The sequence below is a fragment of the Staurois parvus genome, unplaced genomic scaffold (genome assembly GCF_062004578.1).
Source record: "Staurois parvus isolate SC_StPar_1 unplaced genomic scaffold, SC_StPar_1.0 ptg000011l, whole genome shotgun sequence".
Lineage (NCBI taxonomy): Eukaryota > Metazoa > Chordata > Amphibia > Anura > Ranidae > Staurois > Staurois parvus.
This window is the reverse complement of record NW_028317807.1, coordinates 18,482,089-18,506,936: the sequence shown is the minus strand read 5'-3', so window position 1 is coordinate 18,506,936 and position 24,848 is coordinate 18,482,089. Positions and strand designations below refer to the sequence as shown.

The 24,848-nt window shown below is 40.8% G+C and overlaps 1 protein-coding gene across 3 annotated transcripts in view; it reads left to right on the top strand.

The window, feature by feature from the left end:
* The window catches only part of PLEKHM3 (pleckstrin homology domain containing M3), a 250,326-nt gene that overhangs the window by 80,690 nt on the left and 144,788 nt on the right, over positions 1 to 24,848 (top strand). For all 3 annotated transcript variants that reach the window (XM_089671288.1, XM_089671285.1, XM_089671298.1), the window contains exon 4: positions 13,587 to 13,732. In XM_089671288.1, coding sequence (XP_089527414.1) covers positions 13,587 to 13,732 — 146 coding nt within the window. The remainder of the gene's footprint in view (positions 1 to 13,586; positions 13,733 to 24,848) is intronic.

Genomic DNA, 24,848 nt, shown 5'->3' with positions numbered 1-24,848 from the left:
AGTTGACATTGTGTGCTTTAGATCATGAGCTGTTCCAAGCTTTCTCCACACTTTTTTTCCTCCTGTCCTTCTGGTACAGATTAATCTTAGTTTCATCGGTCTAAAGAATGCTTTTCCAGAACTGGTCTGGCTTTTTTAGATTTTTTTGGCAAAGTCTAATCTGGCTTTTCTATTCTTCAGGCTTATGAAGGGTGTGCACCTTGTGGTGAACCCCCTCTGTATTTGCTCTTGTGACGTCTTCTCTTGATTGTAGACAATAATACGCCCACCTCCTGGAGAGTGTCCTTCACTTCTCTAAATGCTGTGAATGGGTTTTTCTTTACCATAGAATGGATCCTGAGATCATCCATGACTGTTGTTTTCCGTGGACGTCCATGCCTTTTTATATGCTTTTTATGAAGCCTTACAATAATCTTTCACTTGCATGGACAGTTCCTTTGAACTCATGATGTAGGTTCACAGCAATAGATTCCAAATGCAAATACCACACTTAGTATCAAATCCAGAACTTTTACCTGCTTAATTGATGAAGAAATAGAGAAGGAGTGTCCCACACCTCGCCATGAAACAGCTTTTGATTCAATTGTCCAATTACTTTTGGTTCCTTGAAAAAGGGAGGATGGCTACTCTTCCTCCAATTTGGATGTACATACCCTCAAATTAAACCTGAGAGTGTGCACTTTCAGCCCATATCCATTATATAACTATAGCTTGAATATGTTTTGGTAAATACCTGAAAAAAAATAAAATTGTTCATGTGTCCAAATATAAATGGACCTAACTGTATATTGGATTGTCAATAATAACTATTTGTATTGCTGCTGCAATAATGAAGTTATAAAATGAAAGAGTATGCTGTGACCAAATTACCAAAGACATTTAAATAAATTTATATTGGTATCCCCCTGGGAAATATTTTTAGCATTAAAAATGTCATCATTTTTCCTAGAAGCAACCCCACGCACATACAGAATGGATCCATTTTAAATTGAGTGTGGTCAAAATTATATTGTTCTTTTAAAGAGAGTATTTATTGCTTCACTGCGTAAAATGAAAACAAGAACATCAAGGACAATGTGTCTGTTTCTACCATCAAACGTTAAGTATTGAAAGTCTTCTGGGGTGGGATCTTGAATTTGAACAAAAAAAAAATGTTGTATTTCAAAGCCACATTCCCGATATCCCTCCCAGATAAACATCTTAATTGACATCTGACTCTGTGATGCTAGCATTTGCTTTCCAACCTCTCTGCTTTGAAGCACTTGACATCAAAGCCAGCCAGCATCTTTCTGCACATGATATGCAGGGACATCATCATTTTGGCCCAAGAAGATAATGTAGCAGGCAGATAGAAACAAAAATGGAGCTAAATTAAAAACAAGTATCAGAGGTGTGCTCCTGTGTGTTTGAATCAACACATATTCCATAAGCATGCACTTACTTATGTAAGCAAAGTCATCATTCACAGCCTCAGGCATTTTCGCGTATTTAATAAAACCGTGCAAAGAACAGTGATGATGTAGAAAGCACGTTGATGATGTAGGAGATGGAGTGACTATGGGCAGATCATTTTTTTTTTATCAATGAAAACAGGTAATCCTGTTTTCAGGGGTGTGGAAATGTTTGAAAAAAAACTACTTGTCCAGGCACTAAATCGGGGCCCCAATCTGCTTGTCCAGATAAAAAAAATTTTTTTTTAACCGAAACCGTATTTAAAGAGGAGGTGATTTTAGGAATGCCTGGGGCTTTCAAAAACAAAAGAGGCTTTATGGCGACTTAAACGTCGTCCTCCCCTCCCTGCCTCTCTCCAGCACCGCACCCCGGGACTAGCAGGGAGGAGAGAGACCTTGCAGTGTAATCAACACCGATTGGCTGCTCATCAGGAAAGGGTGGGTCAAGGCTTATACTTTATCCCTTTCGCTGCCAGAGCCGTTTTTGCATTTTCACTGCTAGAGCCGTTTTTGCATTTTTTGCACGTTTAAAAAAATAATTTTAGGCCTGAAGATCACATAAAACCCCCAAACATGATATATTTTCTGAAAGCAGAGACCCTAGAGAATAAAATAGTGGTATTTATAAATTTTTATGTCGCATGATATTACCGCAAACTTTCAGTTCATTTTAGGGCACAAAAAAGCAATAAATTGCCTTTTTTTGTAAAATGTAAAAGATGAGGTTGCAGCGAGTAAATAGATATCCAACTTGTCAAACCTTAAATTTGTGCGTGCTCATGAAATGGCAACGGACTTCAGTACCCTATATTTTCTATAGGTCGACACTTTTAAAGCTCCTTATAGGTCACCAGTTTAGTGTTACAGAGGAGGTCTGGTGCTAGAATTATTGCTCTCATTCTGGTGTGCGCGGCGATATGTAACGTGTATCGCAATCGACGGTTTCGTGCATAGGCGCCCCAGCGTGCATTTTTACGTTTGTACGTGTGTATATGTGAGGGTGGGGGCCTCAATTTTTTTTGGGGGGATGGTATGTGCTTGGGTGTAACTTTCATATTTTACAATTTAAAAAAAAAATTTTTTTTTTTTTACTTTTTTCTTTTTCTGTTTTTTTCATCACATAGGGGACAGAGTCCCCTATGTGATGATTTTTGGTGACAAGTTCTTTTTGAGACATCCAAGGTCTAAAAGACCCTGGATTTCTCCCCTCTGTTCCACTGAATGTAATGTGGTGCACATCGCACCATATTACATTCTCTCCCAAGGATTGCATTACAATCTCTCAACGGGTACCCAGAAGTGACATCGTAACGTCACTTCTGGGTCAGCACAAGAAGGGGAGGGCAGCGGACTTGTCTGCTCTTCTTCCTCCCCTCTAGCCGAAGGCGAGCCGGGCCCGCAGCTGGGCAAGCGGAGCCCGAGAGATCTCACGCCGGTTGTGCGGAGAGGCTGGCACCGATTGCTTCACCTCGTCTTGCCCACAGCAGGGCTAAAGGTAGAAAGCAACTACCTGCCTGGTGCCCGGAACTACGTGTCCTGGGCGTCGGGCGATAGGAATCCAACATCCCTGGTTCTGTGTGCGTATACAAATGGATGCACTGGGGGGGGGGTGTTTTTACCCTTTTTTCTTACTTTATCATTGTGCTTTTACTGATTCGGTCATATCCATGTTTATTTAACACAAATGGTAGAATTGTGTTTTTGTGTATGTGTTTGGATTTTACCATACTTCCTATGAAAAATTAATCTTGCTTTCTTAGTCATATCTTCGTATTTTTTTAATTACGCCTGTGACAAAATACATATATCCATTAAGGGTCAACTCTAGCCAAACTTGGATAGAAAATGAAGGAGCTAGAACTGCCATGTTTTGAAAGTTTGCCATCAATTGCCCACCATATGAATCACTCTTTCTTTAATGGAAAGTCTCATTAATATTTACCACACCTTCTAGCCCTGCAAATGGAGATTTTAATCTAAACACATCATTTATATTTGCCAGAAGATTCCCACACATTCCTGTTAGAAGCAAGGGGTAATACCAGCTAATGAGGTCAGCTTCAGGCTCTGGAATATACCTGGATTCTTTCTGTTTTTAAGATATCCAATTATGAGAACTTGTATAATTTAAATTCCTCACTGTTGTTATAGTCTTCAGCGTGAGAATCTTTTGATTCACCATTTAAACTCACAAATTCATTAAACATAATGGGGGGCATTCAAAAAGCTGCTGCGCCACTTTTCTGGCATTAATCCTTTTTGTTATTGTATTGCGCCAAATTCATGAAGCATTTGCAACACTTTTTGTTTTAACAACAACTCGTGCACCAAATTCAGGTAGTTCCTAAATGCGCCACGTTTTGATTGTGTTGCATCAAATGCGCCAAATGTAAAACTGGAGCTAATTAAGACAAATTCTCTTTTGGCATATGGAGAGAAAAACTGGCTCAGACAGAGTTTGTAAACATGTCTTGAGTGCATTTTAAAAGTGGCACAGCATGAGCTAAATTCATGTACAAATTCTAGATCAGTTTGGCGCATTCGTCACCACACATGGGAGACACTTTTGCGAAATCTGTCTGCTCCAGTCTTTATGAATTGCAGGGAATATGTTTGGACAAATCTTGTCACAGCTAGAAAAAGGTTTACCTGTATTTGGCAGGTCAGAACAACCTAGTGCTCCTGCATTTTACGGACACACACACACACACACACACACACCTATATACAAGAGAACAGGCTGGAGACACAGCAGCTACCATTGGTCAATAGTCGGTGGGCACTGGATAATAAAGAAGTCATTCGGTGACTGAATATTTGGGTTTATGACTTTGGAGTTCTCTGCCAAAATAGGTAGATGGCAGTAAAAATACATCTCAATATGAATTTTATGCATGTATTTGCAGAACTCTAGCTATAATTAGAAGGATTTGTTAGTGAGGTGATTGCTTCAGGGGATTTAAATAACTGTCGTGATAGGTGTAGTAGAGTAATAGAAATCCAACAGTCATGACATGCATGCTGCTGATTCTGTGTAATTGAATCACTAATTGAAAGGGGCATGTTCAAAATAATAGCAGTGTGGAGTTCTATTAGTGAGGTCATTCATTCTTTGAAAAACTGGTGGCAATTATTGCCCTTATTTAAGGAAGGAAGGCAGCAAATGGACCATTCAAATGGATAGAAGAATAGCCAAAATGGCAAGGACTCAGCCAACAATCAGCTCCAGGAAGATCAAAGAAGGTCTAAAGTTACCTGTGAGTACTGTTACAATTAGAAGACGCCTATGTGAAGCCAAGCTATCTGCAAGAAGCTCCCACAAAGTCCCACTGTTGAAAAAAAGACGTGCTGAAGAGGTTACAATTTGCCAAAGAGCACATTGACTGGCCTAAAGAGAAATGACGCAACATTTTGTGGACTGATGAAAGTAAAATTGTTCTTTTTGGGTCTAGTGGCCGGAGACAGTTTGTCAGACGACCCACAAACACTGAATTCAAGCCACAGTACACTGTGAAGACAGTGAAGCATGGTTGCGCAAGCATCATGATATGGGGATGTTTCTCATATTACGGTGTTGGGCCTATTTATCGCTTACCAGGGATCATGGATCAGTTTGAATACATCAGAATACTTGAAGAGGTCATGCTGCCTTATACTGAAGAGGAAATGCCCTTGAAATGGATGTTCCAACAAGACAACCCCAAACACACCAGTAAACGTGCAACATCTTGGTTCCAGACCAACAAGATTGACGTTATTGAGTGGCCAGCCCAATCCCCGGATCTTAATCCAATAGATAACTTGTGGGGTGACATCAAAAATGCAGTTTCTGAGGCAAAACCAAGAAATAGAGAAGAACTGTGGAATGTAGTCCAATCATCCTGGGCTGGAATACCTGTTCACAGGTGCCAGAAGTTGGTTGACTCCATGCAACACAGATGTACAGCAGTCCTCAGAAACAGTGCTTATACAACTAAATATTAATTAAGTGATTCAAAGGAAAGCAAAATCTTCAAACATTTTTCAGTTTATATAGTGAATGTTTGAGTTTGTAAAGAATACAAACACTGCTATTTTTTGAACAGTCTAATATTCACCTTTCTTCAGTTTTTTTTAGAGGAACAACACAAATTTGATATATTTTTTTTCATGTTTTGATTTGGAATAGAATGTGTAATGTTCCCAATGCATTTGTGTGTATGGAAATAAAAGCTATTAGAAGGATTTTGAGCTTTATTCACTTTTTTCAACACACTGCTATTATTTTGAATACAACTGTATATATATACTGTATATATATATATATTTTTTTAGTTGAATACAACTGTATATATATATATATTTTTTTTTTTTCATAAGACTGCAACCTTCGCCAAAATTCGGAAACGCATACATTCATAACAGGACATAGGTTTCATCCTTTGCTGAAACAGTTGGTTTCTGTGATGCATTTTGTAAAGAGCAGCTTCCATAGTAACAGACGAGATCAGTTTATGAGCATCTTGAAGAAAGAACAAGATCTCACTTAGCCACGGAGATAAACATCCTTCTTGTATTGACAAATATATTTTACCATGAATGACCAAGTGTGTGTATATAGCCGAAGTCTGTCTACAGTAGGATTTAACATGGCGTGTGGCCCATTAACAGTGTAGTGCAAGCAGAAAGGGTAGAGAGATGAACACTGATTTCTGGGCATTCTATAATCATGTGTGGACATAAACTACCACCCATATATGTGGAGTGTCAAATTAAATTTTTCACATACATGTTAAAATCTGTTTTGTTTTTTGCTAGAGATTAGGATTAGAACCCCTAAACATTAAATATTACACATTACTGTATAAAACTTAGGTATAGGTGCTATCGCTAGGCAAACTAGGCGGCTGCCTAGGGCACACTGCCACGTAGGGGCGCCTGGGTGCAGTACAGACCGGCACTCTCTCTGTGTGGAAGGCTGCCACGTCATGAATGATCCTTCAGCTGAGGGGAGAAAGAAAGGACAGAGGAAGATGCCCGGTGTCTGGGGCCAGTGTAGCAGCTGAGCTGCCGTTCCTTCCAGTATTCCTCTCAGAGATTAAAGATTATCTCAAAGATGATCGGATCACTTTTAGATGAAAGTTGATTGCTGACTCTAAAAATCAGTACCAGGATTATGGCTATAGCATTTGTGGTCTATGGTCCTTAAGATAGTCAAAACGATTGGCCTGTTTAAATTTGGAATTAAGGCTTCTAAAATTCAATGGATATTAAATAACATGAGGACTATCTGGGCATAGAATAAAAGACCACGGTCCACCTTGGCCCTGGTTTCTGCCACATCCACCCCACAATGGAGTTATAAGGGAGAGAGCAGAAGAGACAAACATCCATCCATACAATGAAAATACTGCTACAGGTAATTCTCTGTAGCAGTATAGTAGGCTTGATCCCATAATTATAACTCCTATATAGGGTAGTGACGAAAACCTGAGGGCCTGGTACCTCCAGAGTACACTCTGTGACAAGTGGAGGTGACATCAAGTGGTTAGAAGTCCGGGAGCGGACCTTGCAGGTTGTGGCAATGTTTCTACTTAGGTCAGGTGTACTGAAAAGAAGTTTGCCCTTGATGTACAGATCTCAATTTAGCAGGGAAAATTGATGCATATTGAATTTTCAAGGCTCTCATTTTCTGTTTGGCAAGCTAGAATTGCGCCACAGTTTGTGGACATATGTGGAATAATCAAGGAATAGAGACCAAGGCATTGTCAATGCAAAGGTTTTCTTTGGTTCTCGCGCCCATGGGGTGAGGAGGGTTGCCCAGTGGAAGAGTTCTACCTGGTGCCCTATGGGTCCTTTCTATAATAAAGCACTGAAGGCAATCATGGTCAAATTTTGTACCAGCCAGCTTTCCAGGAGAGCAACTGGATCAGGTCACTCCACTTTTTCAGGTAGGCCAGACAGCCTCAGATTATTCCTCCAAAGCCTGTTTTTAAGTTCATCCATTTTTGTCTTCTACAAGGAGGTCAATGGAATCTGGTTAGTGAGGAGAGTTTACACACATTGGTGGTGGAACACTTGATGGCGGGACCGGTGGATAGAGCACTCCTATTGTATTATAGGAGCTTCCATCAAAACCCATGGTGTTTGAGTTGACGGAAGTATACACTTTTTGGGCCTTTGCACTACAATTTGTTTACTGATTATGGACTTTGTACTTATATATGAATATAAGGAATATGGTGCTTGGAGCAATGTTATTTTATGAGGTTTGCACACTGTATTGAATATTATTTAGCAAGCGCTATCAGTTGTATGTGATATTTGGATCTCTTACGATAAGGGATGGGGGCTGCAACCACAAATGTATTAGTTATTTATTCTATTAACATTAGGCATGGATGGTTATTTGTATATTGTTCACCTGCAAAGAATGTTTGATGAATGTCACATTTACTGCTTTACAGGTATGCCCCTAAGGGCCCATTTACACCAGGTGCATTGTGACTGTGCTGGGCAGCTTTGTTCAGTACAGTTCCAATGCAAGACAAGGCAAACAGCCTTGTCTCCTATCATGCCAGTTCACTACGTTGTTGTATGCTGGGAAAAAAAAGTGCGGCATGCAGTACTCTTATATTCAAGGCACCATGGTGTGATCTATTCCATTGCACAAAATAATTAATTCATTAACTGTGAGATATTCCTCCAAGCACCCATGAATTTAGTGAGACTGCTGGTGTGAACAAGCCCTAAGTGCTTGCTTCTTAAAAGATTTATAAATTATAAGCCCTAATGCACACTGGATGTTTTTACAGCGGCTCTTTTTGGCTTTTGACATTTTTTTTCTACAGCTAGTAAACCCTCCAGCATTTTATCCTATGTGTCCATGCACACATAGACTGTAATCAACATTTTTTGGCTGGAAAAAACCCCAGAACTAATGGGTTTCTAGAGGAGTTTTTTTAGCTGTAAAAACACTCTAACGCTGAAAAACGTCGCAAACCGGTGTTTTTGGACATTTTTTGGACCAAACAAAATAATTTTTTTGGTAAAAAAAAAATGCTAAGAAACACTAAAAAACTTGAATGCAGGAAAACACCGCTAATCGCTAATGCAAAAACACTAAAAAAATTTAAAACCGTTTTTAACGTGACTTTACATAGCTAACGTTACCAGTGTGCATGAGGACTAAGGGTGTTTAGTAAATTGAGTGGTTTTATTATTAAATGACTGTCTTCAAGTGTAACTGGTCTAGTATAAAAGTTACCACTTAACTGAAGTTATTGACATATTTATTTGTGCTGACCAAACGTTTTGTTTCTAAACTGCAAGGAAAAAAAAGCAAGGAAATATGCAGTTATATAGTTATTTGTAGTTCTATCCCAGAAGACAAATTACTGCACATCACATCTGCTGTCTTGACAGTTGGATTTATACCACCTTTAACATTCATTTTAACCACCAGAGGTCCCTCTAACAGTAGCTCTGCTTATTTTATGCACAGTGGAAGAAGTGTGTATATAGACAAAAATAACCTGGTGATTCATTGGAAATGAACAGTAATTTTAGATATGTAGGTTTCTTATTGTTTATTGTAATATATTCATGGAAAACTTCCTTATTTTAGTTATTATTGGTAAAACACATAGGAATAAAAACTTAACATAGTAGTTATAATATGACATTGATAAAGATAAATACATAAAATGTGTGACTGTAGACAAAAAGAAAGAAAGCTTATACAAATGTGGTATCACTAGGAGTTTTTGCCAGTATGCAGGGGGACAAGTTTGGCTCCATTTATGCTTCACATAGTGGGAATGCAAATTCCCGCTTGTAATTTTTCTTTCTTTTGCACAATTTGCATGCAGTTCCACATGTTCTGCATAGGGCAGCCCATTCGCTTGAAGACCCCATTCACATTTTGTATTGCGGGAATGCATGTTCCCACTCAAGATTATTTTTCAGTACACGATTTATATGTGTTTCTGCATGTCGCTCATAGGGCAGCCCATTCATTCTATTTTAGTGGCGATTTGATTTGGAATCGCAAACAGAAGTGCAGTGATTTTGCTGTGATTCCATATTGCTAAATATGAATGGGGCGAAATGGGCTGCCCTATGCGTGTTTGTCACACCAATGAAGCTCATGTACCACATTTTGGCTCAAGCCAGGTGTGTTTGGCTTTGTGTGTTTTGGTGCATTTGTAGCTCGTTTTGTCATGCTACAATTACGGCAAAATCTTACCATGTTTATGGATCCATTAAGAAATAATGGCATGGCAAGCATATTGTGCAATTCTGCCCATGATTCCATTATGCTTAGATGTGAACGGAGAGGGATCTGCCAATGATAATTACACTTGCATAGCATCCAAGCCACCTGTGTTGTCTAAGCATTTATAAATGCATATACATTTGGAACAATTGAACATAATTAATATCTGTCTAGAGCTGGGTTAAAATATTCCATAATGCTCATTTTTTTTATTGAATGTGGGTATATGTACTGGCATGTTCATGTTAGATTAGCAGCCTCTCCTGTACATTGAGCTAACACCCTTAGTGCAAGCCTTATCCTTAGGAAACAATAGCTATCAGCCTGGAAAATCCAGCCTGTCAATTGCAGTCAGCTGGTATGTTTGCAGAATTCTTAATGTATATTTAAAGCCAAAAGTCTCTTATTCTTTGATTCAGTGAGGGATGGTTAAAATTTAATTTAAATTTCACTTTATGCTGTCCAACAACTTATAATGTTAGATTTAAAAAATAAAAAAAAACGACTTGGGTTATAACCCTTCCTTACTCTTCAAAATGAAAAAAAAAATGCCTTCAGATAAACTTAAAGTTTATTTCCAGCCTATAAAAACTGGGGACTGGATTACAATTACCTGTATTTAAAGCTGAACTCCACAAACAAACTTTTGCATTCAAATATATTCCTTTATAGCCGCAAATTATACAAATTATGTTTGAGTGCACCAAATACATTTATAAAATCAGATTTTGCAGAAGTAGTTTGCTAAACACTCTGTCTCTGCCACTCCTCTCTGCCAATCCCTCCACTGGCTCCCAATTGCCCAACAGATAAAATTCAAAACGCTAACACTGACGTACAAAGCCGTTCATAACGCTGCCCTAATTACATCACCAACCTTGTCTCTAAATACCACCCAAACCGTACACTCCTAATTACATCACCGACCTTGTCTCCAAATACCACCCAAACCGTACTCTCCTAATTACATCACCAACCTTGTCTCTAAATACCACCCAAACCGTACTCTCCTAATTACATCACCGACCTTGTCTCCAAATACCACCCAAACCGTACTCTCCTAATTACATCACCAACCTTGTCTCTAAATACCACCCAAACCGTACTCTCCTAATTACATCACCGACCTTGTCTCCAAATACCACCCAAACCGTACTCTCCTAATTACATCACCGACCTTGTCTCTAAATACCACCCAAACCGTACTCTCCTAATTACATCACCGACCTTGTCTCTAAATACCACCCAAACCGTACTCTCCTAATTACATCACCGACCTTGTCTCCAAATACCACCCAAACCGTACTCTCCTAATTACATCACCGACCTTGTCTCTAAATACCACCCAAACCGTACTCTCCTAATTACATCACCGACCTTGTCTCTAAATACCACCCAAACCGTACTTTCCTAATTACATCACCGACCTTGTCTCTAAATACCACCCAAACCGTACTCTCCTAATTACATCACCGACCTTGTCTCCAAATACCACCCAAACCGTACTCTCCTAATTACATCACCGACCTTGTCTCTAAATACCACCCAAACCGTACTCGCCGCTCCTCGCAAGACCTCCTACTCTCTAGCTCCCTTGTCTCCTCCTCCCATGCCCGTCTCCAGGATTTCTCAAGGGCTTCACCCATCCTCTGGAACTCCTTACCCCAATCTATCAGGCTATCGCCTACTCTGCTCACTTTTAGGCGCACTCTGAAAACCCATCTCTTCAGGGAAGCCTACCCCGACCCCAGCTAATACTGGAATCCTCTACTCTTCCTACCACTCCATCCCCCACAGCTAATTATCTCTTGTACCACTAGCCCCTCCCTCCTAGATTGTAAGCTCCAAGGTGTAGGGCCCTCTAATCCCTCTTGTATTGAACTGTATTGTTACTGTACTGTCTCCCTCCATAATGTAAAGCGCTGAGCAAACTGTCGGCGCTATATAAGTCCTGTATAATAATAATATCATTACTGTACTCCACAGAGCTGTGGGTTGGCTACCTACAGAAAAATACAGGGGGGTAGATATGAGACCAGAGTGACCAGTCTTCATTGTAGGAAACTCTTGTACAGAATGTCATGCCAAATTGCTGTACAGATCTGGAAAAAAATGAACAAAGGATGCAAGGCTCAAGCAATAATAACCATGACTGTACAAATACTTGTTTATTTTGAAAAATCTTTTTTTATTTTGTGATTGTTCTTTGTCTGCTGGCCACCTATTTCCTGGATGTCCTGCTTGCTTGCTTTTCCTCTGCTCATTCCTTTGGTTTACTTTTGATTTCTAAAGGACAACCTATCCCATGGTACTTTGCTGAATGCAAGCAGTGATTACGTGCTGTGTTTCCTGTACTGACTCCATCGCCTTAAACTCTTCTAAACACCTCTATTGTTCTGACAGCAAGGTCTGTGAGTTGTGACACAGCAGTGCATAGTGAATTAGTCAATAAACAGCAACTAAAGAAATTCACATAAACAGTACTCTGTCATAATAAATTGTCATAAAGGAATAATTCTGACATAAACCATATCCAATCAAGATAAAAAAAAAGTAATAAAGAAACTTCCACCAAAAATAAAAAATGTGAAAAAAGTTCAGTTCATTTCAGTAATGTGATATTTCTTTAAAGCATTGATCCACCATCAATGTGATCCTACAATGATTATCACCCCATTGAATTCAACACTCACCAGAAGCTGGTGAATAACCAGCAGTGGAAACTCTGTAGAACATCAAGCACCTTAATGCTGAATAGTTGTAACCCGACAATTGGATAATCAGCCAGCAACCCAAAGCAACCTTCAGTCAATGGAATATCAATCGCACATGCTACAATGTCCTCATCAGCCCGATTTAGATGATATCAATCCATATATGGGAAAAATAAAACAGCATTATAGTGTAATACTGTAAACCTATTTATTGCCTTGAAAACCCCCCTTTTAAAAAATGCACTCACATTGAGTAAAAAAGTAATGCACTTTATAAGCAAAACCTTCCAATCAAATGGCTGACGTTAGTACGGCTGGTGACAGTCTCACCACACACTGGTTCCTGTGGATTCCCAGCAATAGCGGTGACGTGATCACACCACATGGTCCCGGCGTGCGTGCGTGCGTGCGTGCGTGCTGACGTCACAGATGGTCACGCCCTGATGCGTTTTGTCATTCTGACTTCCTCTGAGGAAGTGAAATAGTGAATTAGTGTTACAGCATTCACAGGAATAAATGTTTGGGATTTTTCAAAAGTAAGTTTTCAAACTTCACATGGTTCAAATTAAAGCGGTAGTAAACACCTCTTGGGCACTTGTACCAACAGGTAAACGTATAATAAAGCTTTCCTGTAGATACAAGGTGCTCGTTTAGGAGATCACTGTTTATGCAGCCGGTGACATCATCAGCGCATGCGCTCTGAAGGGACAACATATTCTTGTCATCCCGTGAGAGCTCTGTGTCGTGGCCATGACTCCCATGCGCATGAGCGGGAGTGATGCCATTGCGGCTTGGCCATTCAAACGGCCGGAGCCCATGAACTCGTAAGGAAGACTGGGTGAAAACAGAAGCCTTGTCAGTGGTGGCAGCGTGCCGCTGGATGTTTTCATTTTCAGCTAAGTCTTTCATATTCCCCTTAACTTGCGGGAGAAGTTTTTTTTTTGCAAGAGTTTATTACAGATTTAATAGAAGTATGCTAAAAATAATTGAAACTCAATGTGGAAATGAATATATGATTTAAAATTTGGACCATAGGTACACGAAGATTGTTGGTGGGTAATAATAAAAAGTTCTAGTTGCCATGCCTCTATTACTGTATTATATTACCTAACTGTAAGTTAAAGTCTTGATATATAATATATTTATTTCTTTTGATTGTTATAGGTTGTCAAAGACCCATAGGTCTTTCCAATGGGAAAGCAAAAGTATGTAGTTATAGCGGCTGGTATTACTGTAGTACCTGTCATGTGGACGATGGCTTCATTATACCCGCTCGTCTTGTTCACAACTGGGACACTTCCAAGCACAAGGTATGATAAGCTGACATTTGCAGCTCAAACAATATATTTACTGCATTTGGAAATGTGTTTGCTTTTATGGGGCTGTGTTATAACAGCTAAGTCCTGAAAACATATCCGATGCAAAAGGTAGCATCAAGCATCACAGTTTACAGAAAACTTTTGTTTCACACACTCAGCTGGGTTCACATATATGCGGTGCAGTATATCGCATTTGATTCGCACAGAAACAGCACCGCATTCCTGTGCAAATCACATGCGATTTGTGTGTGGTGTGATTGGAGTCATACATTTTGTATGGTTCTAATTGCACCGCACCCGCACCAAAAACGTGCCGGACCCTTTTTTGGGTCTGCACTAGAATCATATCGCATGGGTATTCACACCTATGTGATCCGATTCTGCACATTGCACTGCGTTTTGCGGACCGCTTTCGGGGTGCTGTTAACATACACACCCGCATTGGTTTGCATGAACGGGGCGAGATTCTGATGCAGTGCGGAATTCACACTGAAAACGCTGTGAATTCTGCACCGCATCAGTGTGAACCAGGGCTCCAAGTGAGTGTAAACCCTCACCTTGTAAAACAATCAATTCAGTTTAAAAGAGGAATGAAAAGCAAACCATTTGAGTGTACATATAAAAACATTATACATACCTTTTTTTCAGTTTTGTAAGTGATCACGTTCCCTCTGTACTCAGCTGCATAAGAGGTAAGGGAGGAGGAGAAACAGCAGAACACTAAGGCTGTGTGGGTAAAGGGGGGTGTGTGAAGGCAAGTCTGATCATTAGAGGAGAGCAGACTATTTCCCAGCACAGCTAGAGAACTGACCACACTGTGCTCTGATGCCTAGTCTGGTGAGTTCTTAATAGGAAAGCAGAGGGAGTGGCAGGAACACCAGGAATTTCACACAAAGGAAGCAATACAAAGAGAACAGGATACGTTTTCATACGATTCCAAGGTACAAAAGGCATATATCAGGAATATGAAATGTTGAGTTTACCAAATTTTTTAAACTTATAGATGTCTCGGTACTTAAAGAAATGGGTACCATAGCTCATACCAGTTAATTTGTAGAATAAAGCCAAGCATGTACAGTGTACACAGTATTTATGTTAAATTTTGAATGCCTTTGACAGGTGCCACATGGCTAGCTATAGGTAAGGGAAAAAGGCTGAAAGGTAAACAATCACTTCAATACTGGGCACTTTTACCCCCTTCCCTGCTTTCAGCGCTCTCACACTTTGAATGTCAATTGCGCGGTCATGCAACGCTGTATGAAATCTAAATTTTTATTGTTTTGTTCACATAAGTAGAACTTTCTTTTGGTAGTATTTAATCGCCACTGGGGTTTTTATTTTTGATAAATTAACGAAAGCTGAAAATTGTAAAAAAAAACACGTAAATTTTGCAAATAAATGTTCTTGATAAATTTAGGCTAATGTATTCTGCTACATTTCTTTGGTGAAAATAACCCAAATCAGTATTTATTATTTAGTCTAATTTCTTGAGGCCCAAAAATGTCAGGACAGTACAGATATCCCCCAAATGACCCCTTTTTGCAAAGCAGACAGCCTGAGATATTTAGTAAGAGGCATGGCGAGTTTTTTGAAGTTGAAATTTTTTTGTCATAATTTTGTGGAAAATAAAGAAATTAAAACATTTTTCTTTCACAATTTTATATTTACATACTGTCACCAGTGCAGTACAGCATCGTCATATCGTGTGGCGCTGATCAGGGACACTGACTGGTGACAGTACAAAAAAAAAAAGTAATTTTTTTTCAATTTGTTTTTTTATGATTTTATTTTTTGTTACATTTTTTTTTTCTTTTTTTTAGGATTTGTTTTTCATAATACACTGTGACCAGAGTATTATAATGTTCCCATAGTAACATTGTACTACTTTGGGGAAGTGATCAATATTTTTTTTTACACACTATGATTGGTTATATTAAAGAATTTCTTTGCTATAAGCAAGCATTTAACTGACTGAAATCGATTAATTCAGGTTTTGTTGTTATGGGTAGCTGTGATTGGCCATGGCTAATCACGTGACACAAATGGGTTGTGATAAGCCCAGTTTGTAAATGTAATCACTGTGACCAATCACAGCTAGTGACACAATTGTATACAATGGATGGTATGAAAGGACCTTATCCATTGTTTACAATTGTCATGTGACCTGCTGTGACTGGTCACAGCATTTCACATGGTACTGGCAACGGGCAGATACCCAGATCTGTCATCAGCTGTGTCCAAGGCACACAGCCGGTGACAGATCTTGCCACAACGCAGTCCTACGCGAAGTCCAGGAAGGACGTCATATGACGCCCACCCGGATTGACGAGAGTACCGCCCGGCTGTCCTTCTGCTATTGGCCGGGCACAGTTTAAATACCTGTCAGCCTGCTTGTTCCAAGCAATACAAGCATTCTATGTAGAGCTGTAGTAACTAGCATTTCTAGTTGTGAGAAATAGTCATCTCACAAACTTTTGTTCAAGTCTAGCATCTATCCATCCATCCACCAAGTAAGAAAATAAATAGCAGCAGGTGCCATTATGGAGTTGTTTGAGCATAGGCAGATGTCTCACTGCTCAGCCTTCTTGGTATGAAAATAAAACCAAAATTTCGCTCTTGTCAACATGTCATGTATTTATCTGTTACTGAATGATTTCAGTGAACTTTTTCAGAAGCTGAAACCCTTAACCACCTCTGCCCGCCATATAGTAATATGACGGACGCAAGGTGGTTTTCTCGTTCTGGGAGGACGTTATATGACATCCTCCCATTCTCACCGCGCATGCGTGGCTCAGGGAGCACGCGGTGCGGCAATCGGCGGTGCGCTGTGTCCCTGGGACACAGCAGATCACCGATCACGGAAAGACCTGAAGATGTCGGCTCGGTCATGTGATCAGCTGTGTCCAATCACAGCTGATCACATGTAAACAGGGGAATGCCAGTTATTGGCATTTCTCTCCTCTCGAGCTGTCACGCTGACAACTCGAGAGGAGAGTCGGTAATCGGCTTTCCGTGGAGGGGACATGTACACTGGTCATTAGGGCACTGATGATCACTGTACCCTGATGATCAGAGTAGCCCCAGCAGTGCCACCTGTCAGTGTCCATCAGTGCCTTGTGTCAGTGCCCATCAGTTCCACATCAATGCCATATATCAGTGCATATCAGTGCCCATCTGAGCTGCCTTTCAGTGTCACCCATCAGTGCCAGTCAGTGCCACCTATCAATGCCAATCAGTGCCACCTATCAGTGCTGCCAATCAGTGCCGCCAATCAGTGCCTGTCAGTGCCGCCTATCAGTGCCAGTCAGTGTCGCCTATCAGGTCCATATATCAGTGCCATGTATCAGTGCTGCCTTTCAGTGCCCATCAGTGATGCATGTCAATTCCCATCAGTGCCACCTACCAGTGCTTCCTCATCAGTGCCCATCAGTGCCACCTATCAGTGCCCATCAGTGCAGCCTCATTAGTGCACATCAGTGAAGGAGAAAAATCACTTATTTACAAAATTTTATAACAAAAACCAAGAAAAAACTTTTCGGTTTGTTTAAGAAAAAATAAAAAACCCAGAGGTGATTAAACACCACCAAAATAAAGCTCTATCTGTCACAAAAAAATGATAAAAATGTCATATTGGTACAGTGTTGCATGACCGCGCAATTGTCACTCAAAGTGTGACAGCGCTGAAAGTTGTTAATTGGCCTGGGCAGGAAGGGGGTATAAGTGCCCTGTAGGCTAGTGGTTAAAGGATAAGTTCACCTTACTGAACATGCTACACCTGTTTTTAGGGTATAACATGTTCAGCAAACTCTCCCCTCACCCTTGATCACCCCTTTCCCCTGACAGTGGGCGGGGGATACTCTCCCCACAAACACTGTCATATTCTGAAAGCTGTGTCCGCCATCCCGCTCAGCCCCATCATTCAATTACAAGACTCTGTGAATGAGAGGACTACAAGCCCTGTCTTTCACTGCTGCAAGCAGACTTGTAGTTTGAATGGGCCGCCACCGTGCTGCTCAGCACAATTGTAGTCTATTCACACTCCCTCCAGCTTACAAGCTGTCAGTCCATACAGAGGTACGGGCTGAAAGCTGGACAGAGAGTGTGCAGGAGTCTGAAATTGCACCCGTGTTCTGCTGACTGTAGGTACAATACTTTTCAGGCTCCTGTTTAAAAAATAGTAAATGCACTTTTTGTACCTGCAAAACATGCAGTTTTTTTTTTCCTGCTAACAGGTAACAGGTCCATGATAGCTGAAATCATAACCATCGGGAGCCATTTAAAACCTGCTGCACCCTTAAAACCACCTTAATTTCACCTTCCCCATTGACATCATTGCATTTTGCTCAAATATCTTGATTTATGACTAAATTTCAGGCAAATCAAATCTCCTGATTTTACTCTTTATATTTTTCATGCATCTCAAACTGCCTTACTTTATTTTTATTTTACGCCTAACTTTAACCCTGGCCATACATTAGTAAAATTTTGTGTGCAATTTTTTGTTTTGATTGCTTCATTTTCTAATTGTTAGTGAGGTCAAATTAATGTTCGTTTTCGATCACAGTGGCAAGAAAATTCAAAGGAGCAGTATGAATACCTTTCCTCAGAAACAAATTTCTAACAGTGTATGTGGTTTTCATTCCGGAGATGACCTTAAGCCTGGGTTCACATATATGCGTTGCGGTATATCGCATGTGATTCGCACAGGAACCGCACCACATTCCTGTGCAAATCACGTGCAATTTGTGTGCGGTGTGATTGGAGCTATACATTTTGTATGGCTCTATTCACACCCCACCCACATCAAAAACGTGCAAGACCTTTTGGGTTCGCACTAGAATCAGATCGCATGGGTATTCACACCTATGCGATCCGATTCTGCACAACGCACTGTGTTTTGCTGACTGCTTTCAGGGTGTTGTTAACTTAACATACACACCCACAGTGAACCCACAGCATGAACAGGGTGCGATTCTGATGTGGTGCGGAATTTGCACTGAAAATGCTGCAAATTCCACACCGCTTCAGTGTGAGCCAGGGCTAAAGCAGAACTCAACTCTCTCAATCAAAATTAACTACAATTGTGCTCAAACGTTTGCATACCCTTGAAGAATAATTAATATACAGAATGTACCATTTTTAAAGAAACCATGAGTGACTAGGCAAAACAGTATAGAATTCATATTCAGCTGTCAGTCATAACAGAATGACATAATCATAAAACACAACATGGCAACAGGTAAACAAATGACCCCTGCTCAGAAATCTGCATACCCTTCATTCTTAACCTCCCTAGCGGTATTCCCGAGTGTAGCTCGGGATAAAATGTCAGTACCAAAAGCTGTAACCCCGAGCTACACTCGGGCTTACCATGCGGTGCTGCATAGGCATTCCCTACAGAGCTTACCTTGTCCTGCGCTCCCGCGATCTGTCCCCTGCAGCGTCCCCGGCCATCTCCTCCAGCCGATGTCGGCATCCGGCTTCTGTGTTCCGGTCCCTGTGACGACGGGACGTACGTGCGGCGGCGGGACATTTGAAAATTTTAAAAAATTTCATTTTTTTCCAAACAAATTTTACATAGTAAAACATTGCTGTTTCAACCCATTTCACATACATATTGTCCCTAGTGCTTTGTCCTGTGCCCCGCCTGCATTTTGTCTGTTCTTTCTGCCTGGAAACTAAGAAATGTCCATGGCGTCCAAAAAGTGTCCCTTTAGATCAAAAGCGGGTTTAGATCAGCTAGAGAACAGCGATAGTAAATCAGAACCACTTGCAGAATTGAGTGATAATGCTTCGTGGGGAAATTCTTCATCAGACACTGAAAACGATTTTGCGACTTTGCTCAGCAATGTGCGAACTTGGCGCTCTATTTTAAATTTCAGTGTTTTCGGTTTGATTATATTATTGAATTAAATGTATTATTATTATATTATTATTTTTTATGATTATTTATTAAATTATAATTTATGATTTCGTGTTTCAAATTTTATCATACCCGGGATGTTTAATAGACTCTTGTTCGGACAAATTTCAGTGAGTTATTCCAAAAAATTACAGCCTACAATAAAAAAACTACATATTTCCATGCAAAATAATGGTACCGCTTTCAGCACCAAAAATCTGAAATAATCATACCGTTAGGGAGGTTAATACTGTGTATTGCCCCTTTTAGCATCAATGACAACATGCAGTCGTTTGTAATAATAGTTGTCTATGAGACCCTGAATTTTAGCAGGTGGTATAGTTTCCCATTTGTCTTAGAAAAATGCCTCCAGGTCACTCAAAGTCTTTTGTAGTCTTGCATGAACTGCACGGCTCGATGACATTAAGGTCAGGGGACCTGTAACTGTTTTATTTTTCTTTTCTGCATGACTTACTGTTGTACTATTTGTCTGATGTACCTGTCTTTGACTGGGTTCAATAAAACCTTTTTGATTTAAAAAAAAAAAAAAAAATGATGTCATACATCTCAGGAGTCTTCATGGGCATTATTTGTTTATCTGGAGGAGGTGAGGAGGAGCTTCCTCAGCTAGACACCTCTTCCTGCCTGCATTCCTGATCTAAGGGCAGATGTATTCCAGGAAGTAAATGCTACATGAAACATCTCCCCTTACTCAAGATGGCTGCAGCTAGAAATGCTACGAATGTTCATACAAACGTTTTAAAATCTACTAATGTATGGTCAGCTTTACTTTTTGACGCATGTGCTCTTTCATTTATAAGTTTATAGATTGCGTTGCTTGACTTTCTATGTATCCACTGAATCTGTGGAGTCTGTGTATCCACTGAGCTTATACAAAGTAAAATGTAGAGCAGATTGTTTTTTGCAGTGTGATGCACAAAACAGGTAACATAAATAGACACTCTTTCTTGGAATGGAGACTTCATGGCACTTTTTGACACATACTTCCATGTCACCTCCCAGGCAGCCACAAGGGTCGGTGCTCACCACTAAGTACTTTGCAGAATGGTTGGAATATGGGTCACCTATAGGATTGGATGTGGCCACGGCATGTGTGCACACAAATAAGAATAGTTGGCTGAGACATTTGTGGGAGAACGTCTATGTGACACCAGGCAGGTCCACACAATGAAGGCTGCTGAAACCCGAGACAGATAAGTGTTTAACAGAAAACTCTGTGTTAAAGGGATGAGAGGAATTGTTAACAGTCAAGTGAAAATAACAATTTTTTGCGTACATAATAGGACACAGGAGAGTCCATCCTTAAGTTGCATGTACATTGGTGATTTAGGGTATGTGCATCTAATCCTGGTGTTTTCATGCTTTGGGCGGCACAGGTGTGGTGTTCAGCCCCACTGCCTGCAGTCTGTCAGTTGTACTGAGTGGTACGCATTCTTAGGGCCCTATGCATTCAGGCACATATGCCCAGAAAGCAGAACACATCCCAATCTCAAAGGACCATAGTGCATTTTCTCATGGAGGTGGTTCGTAAAAATCAGCTGTCACTGCAGAACTCTTTGGGGCTAAGGTGACAGGGTTGGGGTTGTGGAAAGTGCCCAAACTCACCAAATCATTTTCAATACATCCTCCTACTGAGGAGATTCTATGCAAGAACTAAGCTTGTCCAGACACAGTGTTTGTGCCCCCTAAGCAGTTTGCACAACAATATCTGACAAAAGATTGCTTCTTCAAAAAGTGGACGGTCCCAACTGTGGATCCTGCTGTATCTTATTTAAATTGGACCCTTACAGTTCCAGTAGATGATGTACTACTGCTTACATACCCTGCAGACAAAAAGCTTGAGTTCCTCTATAAAGCATCCTTTTCCTTGGCAAGTGCAGTCATGCAACCCACCACTGCATTCATGTCAAGCCTTGCTGGTTTAGGCAAAGCACATAGCTAAAGAACCTGGATCCCTGAAATCAGGTTCTACAGCCAGACAGCACTTCTTTCTCAAAGTGTTACTCCTCTTTGTGGACAGGTTGGGAAATTCTCTAGCTTTGGAAGGAAACTATGTAATCTTAGGTTTCTGAAGAAGACACATGGCCATACAAGAACAAAGAAGTGGTACAGTCTTAAACTGCATAAGGGTTTTTTTACTGTTAGAGCAGTGAGTTTGTGGAACTCCTATTCACAGTTAGTGGTGTCAACTGGGAGTGTAGGTAAATTCAAAAATATGTTTAGATATGTTTCTTGGCGAACACAGTATACAGGGATGTGGGAAATGGTAATGACATGAACACACACACGTTGAGCTGGATGGACCAGTGTCTTTTTTCCACCTTACCAACTATGTAACTACTGTATGTAACTCTTATTGGTTCACATGAGGCTAAAGTTCTGATCAGCAGAGCTCCCTTGCCAGAAGCAGAAGGAACATATGCCTTCCCAAGGTGAATGCATCTTTGGTAACGCCTTCGATACATTTATCTTTACAGAAGCCTGTGGAAAAAAGCTATCTTCACCTCAGACCAGGAAGAGTTCGTTTCAGAACTCAGGGCTAAGCAGAAAACTTCAATTTGAAGTTTTTTTTAAATTTTAGGCCTACTAAGTCAGGCAACAAACCTTGTTCCTAATGAAGGGGAGCTCCCACTTCTGCAAGTAAGGGGATATCTGGTGGACTTTGCAACCATGTACACCCATGATATCGGTGATGTCTGGGCTCAAAACATTGTGTCCTGGGACTACAAGCTGGAGTTTTGTGTCTAGTCTCCTGCACACTTCATGCTGTCAACAAAAGAACAACCCTGTTCGCTGCATTGGACGTGTGGCGCTTTCCGTTTAAAATTTGTGTGGTCAGTGATTGCTTCTCTTCATTGGGAGGACATCCTGGTTTCAGTGGATATCAAGGATACGTACCTTCACACCTTAATTTTTCTGCCTCGTCTTCACCACTTGCATTTTGTGGTGGGAGAAACTGCATTTCCAGTTTGTGCTTCTGCACTTTTGGCCTCACCAAGGTACCAGGAATATTTGTGAAGATGCTTGCCCCGGTCTTAGCCCTTCTGCAAGCCCAGGGTACTCCAGTTCTAAGGTATTTGGTTTATTTGCTCTGTAAGGGCATTTGGGGGATGACTTCAATGCCAATGTGCAACAGACAGTGCAAGTTCTACAGAACTTTGGCAGGATACACAATTTCCAAAATTCAACTCTGGAACCATTGCACCAACTGGAGTATTAGGGCCCTGTTCTGGAAACTGCCCTGGAACATATGTTCCTTTTCCAGGAAAAGCTTTTGAAGCTCCAGTTCAAACTGCAGGAGTTACGTTCCCTGCAGCATCCCTTTGTTAGCCTTTCCATGAGCATGCTGGGCATGATGGTAGCCACCTTTGAGCAAGTCCTGTATGCTAAGTTTCCTCACAGCATGGGACAAAAGTCTTTTATTACCCCATGTGTCTGCACCAAAATCAAGTTAGCCTGATGCACTGAAGTCAGGGAAATCCTTTCTCCCCATGGTGCGAAAGGTACCACTGATGACAACCTTGGGCTGTCTGTCGGGTTAAGGGAGATGTTCGTCATAGGAGGCATGGATGCTGATCAGCATCTTGGAGTTCCGGACAATTCACCTTACCCTTTAGGATTGAACTCCCCTACTCTGGGAACTGCCAGTCAGGGCCCAATCCTACCAATCCACAGCAGTAGCACACTGTATATAAATCATCAAGGCAGAACAATGCTACCTGAGAAGTGGAGCTCATTCTGACTCACGTTCCATCCCTATCCACAGTGCAAATTCTGGACATGTAAATTTGTCAATAAAATTACCTAAGCTGCCAGTGGCAGAGAGGCCTTCTTTCTTAAGGTGTTCCATCCTGATTCACAGTCGCTGGCTTTGACTGTTGGAAGTCCACGTCCTGTGCGACAGGGATTTTAGAATGGCTATTCAAATACCTTTCTCTTCCCCCTCTTTCATGCAAGGTTGCCTTTCTTGTGGCTATCACTTTGACCAGGAAGGTGTCTTAACTTGCTGCTTTATCCTGTAGAAACCATTGTCTGTTCTACCCAAGAACAGGGTTTGTTATTTAAGGCCTCAGAACTCCATTCTACCTAGAGTGGTTTTGGCATTTCATTTAAATCGGGACAGTCTTGTCTTTATTTTGTCCATCTTCTATGTATCTCAAAGAGAATGCTCTCCACTGCCTGGATGTAGTTAAGGTTGTGCCAGTCTAGCTTGCAGCCACAGCCTGAATTCTTCAATCAGATATTCTGTGTGTGTTACCTGTGGGCTCCCAAAAAGGAAAGGCTTCCTCTCAATCCACATTTGCTAGGTGGATTTGGCAGATCATTACTCAGGCATTTTGACCTTCCCTGTGAAAGCTTACTTTCCCAAAGCTGCAACCTAGTTTTCTGCACATGTTTGCCAAGTTTTACCAGGTGGATGTTCAGGTCTGAGTGCATTCTGGATTTAGTCAGAAGGTCCTCCAAGCAGCCCTTTAGGGGCCTTGACTGTATACTCTTGTTATGAGGTTTCTTGGAGGGCATGTTAGCCATTGTTTGCTGTTGCTTGCCCCACATACTTTTGGGTGCCACAATGGTCTAAAACTGGCTATAGATGGGTAGTTTTTATTTCGTTTAGTGGGCTGAACGAAAAAAAAAATGAACAGATTTGTTTCTGTGGGAGAGGGTATCCGCATCACTGGAACATTGTATTCTGACAGCGGAACCCAGTGCCAACAGAATACACTGATAAGCTGCCACAGCTGATTGGCTGAAGCTTCTGATCGTCAAATGTTTTCTAACATGTCTGTTCGACAGAAGTTGATCTAATAATTAATTTCTAGCAAATGGGGACTGCCACACACTCATTGAAATTTGCCAGCAGTGTGACTCCTCTCGTATCAGATGGCTCAGTCTGAGATTCCTATTGCACAGATGGAGCTGCAAAGCAAGCTGTGTTGGTTGTGTTGTCTCTTTAGCTAATCTATAGTTCTGTGAAATCCATGATCTTTTATCGTATATTTATTTGTAATTCAAAGATTATTATATGTATATTTATGGCAAAAACATAATACAACAGCTTGTAACAACTTAAGAACCTTCGCAACTTAGAAGCTTAAAATAACACTGGCACATCATTAAGTTTCCTATTAACCTTTTGCTAAGATCAAGAACATGGGGAAATAACCTCAAAACATGAAGCGGAAA